Source organism: Cariama cristata, unplaced genomic scaffold (genome assembly GCF_000690535.1).
Source record: "Cariama cristata isolate BGI_N322 unplaced genomic scaffold, ASM69053v1 scaffold40607, whole genome shotgun sequence".
Classification (NCBI taxonomy): domain Eukaryota; kingdom Metazoa; phylum Chordata; class Aves; order Cariamiformes; family Cariamidae; genus Cariama; species Cariama cristata.
In genome coordinates, this window is record NW_009626717.1 from 1 (window position 1) to 6,871 (window position 6,871).

Here is a 6,871-nt window from a genome sequence, read left to right on the forward strand (position 1 = left end):
ATGCCACGGCACAGCACACTCGCCTTTGCGGTACATGGGGACATCGCCTGTGCACCCCCTCTGAAAGTCAAAAAAAACCATCTTAAAACTGTGCATTTTCTTTTTCTGCTGCAAAGCTACAACTCACTGAATTTGCAAAGCGAAAAGTCAGCAGACTTTACGGTTGAGGGGTTGGTTTCTTGCTTGCAGCACAGGGAGCGGCATGGCAGGCTGTAGTAGCAGCAGTAGTCAGCCCAATTCACGTGAAAAGCACATCTTAGCTGCCTAGTGCCCCAAGAAGTTGCCCTTGGGAGTCTTTGTCCATATTTTGCCTGAAAGTCTGGTAAGTTTTCTTGAGGAGTTAATGTCATTCTCACTCCTTAATTTGAGCTGAAGCGTTCTTGTGTTTGGGGAAAAATTCCAGCTTCTCTAGAGTAAGGCCACAGTCTTAATGTAGCTTGATTTAATTGTGTAGTTGTGGCAGTCCATTTAAACAGGATAGAGAAAATATAGCCCTCCTGATAGCCTCTGTTCACCCATCTCCCCTGGCACCTCCTGCAGCACCCTGCGGTGCCAGCTCTCTTCCCAGGGAGCTGCTGGACATGATTCTGCCAAGGGGTTGCAGCTGTGCACAGTCTTGATAAAATTTCATTCACTGCCTACAAGTACCGAGGAATAACAGCATACACATGTAAGCGTGAATGGGATCCTTCTCCTTCAGCACTGCTGCAATTTCACACCCTCAGTTCAGTGCCTTTTCAGAAGGATGCAGGGCTTTTTGAGAACAGAGGGAGCTGACACTCATCCCACGGCACTGGCTTTGCAGAAAAGCAGGAGAGGTTCAAGGAGGAGAGAAGGTAAGTAGACCTGCATTGACTTCACAAAGCAATCATCTGTAATCTGTTCAGGCAGAAAAGTTTAGGGGAAGAGTCTGATTTAGCAGGCTCCAAGCATTTGTCCATGCAGCAGTGAACATAGGGTACCATCCACAGCACCGCACATTCTGGGGCAGGGTGGAATATGTGGTGTGCGAGAGGCTGCTTGGAGCACAGCTTACAAGTGGTTTTCTTACTGCAAGCTCTGGTCAGCATCACAGGTCCTTTTGCCCAGGTAGTGAGAGGTACGAAGACCCTGCCAGGGAAGTGCTTCTCTGCCCCGCTGTGGGTAAGCTCAGCCTCTGTCCCCGAAATGTTTGTGTGCCTGGGCACAGAGACGCTTCTGAACATGGAAGGAAGCCTGTGTACCTAAGATTATTCACATCTGCCATATGTGACACTTTCAGGGGATAAGAGCACAGGTCAACCCTCAGAGCTGGCAGTTAGGTCACCAGGGTTCTCACTTTACAACTGCAAGGGAAGATGATAATTACAGGACCTTTTCTAAATTAGAAAAGAGGAAGCTTACAGTAGAACTCAAAATCTAACACAACATACCAGCCTCACTATATTGCTTTCCTGGCACAGAAGTTAGCCAGAGAAGAGCAAGGACTCAACACTTCTATCAATTAAGTCCAGAGTAAGAACCAAGCCTGATGGTTAAAAACCCGTGAGCTGTCCCCATGAAGTGTTCAGATCCCCAGCAGCGGGAGGCACGAGAGATGCCCCTGAACTTAAACCTGAAAACAGCCTGACTCACCATCAGAAGCACTGGCCCTGAATCCAACCTGAGGTTCAAGCGAAATTCTCTCTTTTAAAATTCAGTTGAGAAGACCTGCTTTGGCCCACCTAAACTACACCTGCGTCTGTCAGCAGTCATTCTACTCTCAGAAGTGAAATTATACCTGTGGGGAAGAGAGTGAGATTGAAATCAGTCCCATAGACCAGTAATTAAGAAACAGGCAATATTCTTATTTACACTTTATAAGCTGTAAGTGTTGGCTGTCTCCATGCTTTCTCACGGGTGCTATTCCTGCTTCCTTTGTAATTCCTTGGCTAAACACTCCAGCTCTCAGTGACAGCAGCTATAGCTACAGACAAGCCTCACAGTGCCAAAGTTCACCATTTTTCATCTTAGTGACACTATGGTGGCGTGAAAAGGCCATGCTGGGACTTTTTTGTTAGGAGATTCTGCCATTTCAAAGTGTCTTGGCTAGAGAACAATTTCATATTGTTTAAACTATAGAGGTATAATATATTATACCTGTCTAAATAAAGCAATAAAAAAGCAACAGTAAGAGCTCAATTTTAAACAATTTAAAAGGGCTACTATCAGGCAGTTTATTCTTGAACAGAAAGGGGAATAAATCATACTGCAGATGACAGTGTATCATTAAATACTGTAGCCACGACAAAAAAAAAACTCTCCCACCTCAAATTAGAGGCCAAGCATTTCCATTCTTTTCTCAGGATTAAGCAAAGACTGAAGGCCTAAGGATGCCTCTGCAGCAGTCCTGCACATGAACACTTCAGTCCTTACATCTTACTCCATATTAGACACTGCATGTGTAACTGAATGCAAATAAAACAGCAGATCAACCATTTAGTTTTCTTGAGGAAAACAGATTTTGTTGGTACACATCTAGTTATTTCCACACAGTTAGTCACTTCTGACTGTTGAAATTTTGTGAATGAAATCAAGGATGGAATAATAAAAAACTAACAACATAGAGGATTTCTGGAAGCTTGTAATAGTAGGACTGAAATTTAGAAAATTATAAAGAAAAAAAACAAAAGCAAAATCCACATGCAATGACTAAAACTCTACTGAGAAAAGTGACAAAAAGAACAGCTTTATTGACCAGCCAGAATGAAACCAAAGTGAATGAGAGGACTAAATGATGCAGGGAATCAGTATTTGCAGGTCTGACACACAAACAAAGGCTTCCATCTCACTGTCCTTACCCAAGCAATATTCCCACTGACATCCAGAAACACTGAACCCGGGTAAGTTCCGGCAGGCTGAGCCTCAGATTTATTTTTGCATTTTTTAAAAATACAGATTTTTATTTATTCATTGTGAATAGATTAAAAATATAGCATATAGCGATATCATTCTGAAAGTCTGTCAAACATACATTTTTTCTCTTCAAAAGAATGTCATAGAATAAGTTGTGCATATTTCTGTAAACAATTTCCATTTTTAAATTATTGACAGTCCTATTTATTGTATAGCTAAATAATATGGTACCATCTTAGGCCAGAAGGTAGTCTACACCACTAAAAAAGTAGTATTTGCAAACAAAGAACTAATGATGATAATTTTTTCATTGAGCTGTGTGCACATTTACATACCAGACCTACAGAGAACTGTCAGCAACTTTAGAAACTACTGAATTTCGCAAATTAAACTACACCAAAAAGTGTCAATAATTACACTTTATATCCTTTACATACACATTTTGGACATACATATTCAATCTCCTCTCCTCTCTACATGGTTGTTGGTGGTGGTACACGTGCTTCATTCTCAAGGAAAATCTCAAAGACTTGGCATCAACACCTTAGGAGGAAAACAAATCCTTTTGTCTGAATTTGTTATAATGCCTACACTGTATCAGTTCTGCACAAAACACTGTGACTATTCAGTCGCCTTCAGAGGTGAACAGCATGTTCACCTTTGACAGCTGGCATTTTAATGCTATGAACTGAAAGAGCAAAAAGGCCACATCCAAAAGAAGCTTTAGGCACCTAAAGCAGAACTTTGCATAGGCACTTAAAACATCCATCTGACTTGCAATCCTATAAACTCTGTTTCTATTTCAGCATATTAGGTCCAGAAAATATTAGGTCCAAAAATTTGGTTATTTTAGTACCTAGCTTAATACCTACCTAAGCCCAACTGAGATCTAGAAATTAGACATTCCTCCTTTAACGAGTGAAGAACTTCAGCTTCACTCTCAAAACAAAACACAAAGCAAAATAGAAAGGCCATGAGCACTACTTTCCCACACCCCCTGCGTTACACAGCAAGAAGGTCAGGCCATGTGTTGCAAGGCTACTCACGGCTACAACTGCCTGGTGGTTACAGCTCACCCTCCGTAAGCACAGCATCCAAGGACAACTTTTCTTTCTCTCCTGGAACGGATTTAAGTCTTCTCATCTCACTTCCTTAACCACCAGAATATCACCTCCTTCAGACAGTGGCAGTTATTACTAACATCATGCTCAGATACTGTTTAAACAGTAATTCTAAATCCACTTGCCAGAGAGTAAACGGGGAGCACAGCTTTGGAGCCCAGTGACAGGCACTTCCACAGGAAAGGAAGAACTGATTTCTGTTACTTGAACAGTTTCTACATTTTACAAGAAATTAGTATTACTTGGCTATGCATGCAAGAAGTCTCAATGAAATCAAATGCATGATCTAGCAGCCTGCTTAGTTTTAAGCATGCTTTTAAAAGCTTGACTATAGAGAGGCTGCTGAGCATTATAGGTCATTCAGCACTCTGCAGGGGCTGCCCCTTATTCGTATCAATTTACACCCTCAGCAGACTGTAAGGCCAAGAAGGCAAAAGCTTCCTTCTTAATCTCCTGCAAAACGACTGGTAACCACGACCAAGAAATAGGAACAGCTTCTGTACTATCTGTATACATAGCACAGCAGCTTTGGAATAAAATACCGGATTTGGAAGAAACTTATCTCTACGAAATGATAATTCAACCACCACCATGTATTTGTCCTCCCATTACTGGTTAGTATTATGCAAACAGGACACAGAAATTCAAGTGTTTGGGGATAATATTGTTTTCTCTTTTTAATCAGCAACTTCCTCTAATTGGTATTTGAAACTATTTGCGGATAAAACACTTTTAAAAGCTATTTAAACCAGAAAAATTATTTTCTATATATAGAAATAGGTGAATCAATGTCCTCTAACCTTTTCAAACATCCCTCTGGAAATGGTGGAAAATGTATTCTCATTTTAAGTGAGATGATCTAGCTTCACTGAGAATAGAGATGTCACTGTAAAAATAACTTCAAATTACCCATATATTACAGATCTTGCTACTGTACATCACTGGAAAAATATAATAGATCAGATCAGTAGAATTTTATACAACTAGGTTACTATATTGTGCAAAATGTGAAAACGAGAGAGGTAGCTGGATGCCTCACCTCATCAGGATGATCAGTGATTTTCTGATGGTAAAACATGCAATTTGGTAATGAATTCCACCCTGAATATCCTCACTGCCAATTTGAAACATCTTCCCCACCCCTTCCCAAACTCTGATTCTGTCTGGAATTCGGTTGAGAAGATTAACAGAAGCACCCAACACCACCAGTGTAACAGAATGGGACTACTTATTAAAATGAGTGGCTGCATGCTTAAATTGAACATTTACGTTCACATGCACCAAAAATGAAGAAATGCTGAGAATTTAGGAAAATGTTTTTCCGTATGTGGGGAGGAGAAGAAACATGTAAACACACTGATCATTTGCTGCGTATAAAATAGGACATGTGAAACCTAATCAGCTTCATTTTTCATCAAAAAAAACTATGCCCCCCAGTTCTAACAGTTAAAAAAAAATACAAGAAGTCAAGTGTCTCTGTATTACAGCTTTAAAATACTCACAGAAGTATGCTATGGCACCCTACATACCACCTACATTTGGATTTCCCCCCTCAAAAAAACTCTAGAAAACTAAAATACAAAAAAGAAACCGGTAACGCCACATAGAAAGATATTTTTTAGCTGCAAATGCAGCAAGTCTATAAAAAAAATTTATATACAAGAACTGCTTAATTGCAGTCTCATTCTTCCATCATCGCCCATGCGTCTTCTGCTTTTTGGTAGTACTGATTTGCCAGTCTGCCTTTCATGGCTTCCATTGCTGCTTCTGCTGCTTCTGTGTACAGCTCACCTAGAGGAGGAAATAGTATCAGTTATGTTGACAGGGTAAATAAAAAACATCTCTTTATCCTGAAGCAATTAAAGGACAAAAAAAAGAGAAATTGAGGTCAAATTACAGGGCTGGATGTACGGGTGTATTTTAATAGTGTCAGCAGAGTTACATCAGCTGGGAATCAGGCTTTTGCTCTTCAAGTGGAAAGTTGTATGACTGGCTGCTGATGGCTCTTCAATATATTTGGAAGGATTGGAAATATGACCGGCCAGTAGGATCCCCCAAGACAACTCCAAGACTTAGATGCCTGACATGCAGATTACACAATTAAAACAATGTTGTGTAGGGCCTGGGAGTCATGGGCGTAACTCAAAATACAAGCAGCAACCTGCAAGTTCAGTGGCCTCACAGAGAGTGAAGGTTGCTTGCCAGTGACTCAGTGTGCCACAGGATTGGACCTGGCACCGCCCACTACCCCGTCATCGGCAAGATCGCTTATTTCACTGTTTCTAGCCTTTTATCATCCAGCATCATTACAGCTTCACCCACAAATCTGAGGGTACTGACCCTCTGTATGTTTTAGAACACCTGAAGCAGGAAATGTATTTTGGGGGTACGTGCTGGGGAAAAAGGGAAGGAAAAGCAGAATTACTGATTAGAGAAACAAAATGAGGCCTCACCTGATCTCTGTGCATCCTTATTCAGGTGGAACCCTCCCGTCATTAACATCTCTGCTTCCCTGGCCAGGAGCAGATACCGGGGCTCATCTTGAGTGCCATCATATTCACCTCCCTCATCATAGTCAGTCATGTTCAGTGCAGCATTGTACCAGTACAGTGCCTCCTTCCAATCTTGTACTCTGAAGATAAAAATAATTTTTCAAGATGGTTACCTTAGGAAACAAACGTACTTTGCACTGGAGATTCAGAATTCAATTTTGCACTAGCTTCTCAGAGCCCTGATGCTCTCTAAGAAAGCAAATGTTCTCATGAAGGCTCACTGACTCTGCACTGCAGCATCAGATCACTGTATCAAAATGAGACTGGGGTCACTTTATGCAGCAATCACAGAGAAAAAAGTATCAGACCAAAGTATCCTGCTGA

At 41.1% G+C, this 6,871-nt stretch overlaps 1 protein-coding gene across 1 annotated transcript in view; it reads right to left on the reverse strand.

Annotated features, from left to right (window-relative positions):
• Positions 1 to 5,676: 5,676 nt before the first annotated feature.
• EEF2K (eukaryotic elongation factor-2 kinase) overlaps positions 5,677 to 6,871 on the reverse strand; it is a 21,352-nt gene continuing 20,157 nt past the window's right edge. Inside the window, exons 16-17 of the mRNA XM_009704132.1 lie at positions 6,449 to 6,627; positions 5,677 to 5,786 (exon numbers count right to left, since the gene is read on the reverse strand). Of these exons, the coding sequence (XP_009702434.1) occupies positions 5,677 to 5,786; positions 6,449 to 6,627 (289 nt within the window). The remainder of the gene's footprint in view (positions 5,787 to 6,448; positions 6,628 to 6,871) is intronic.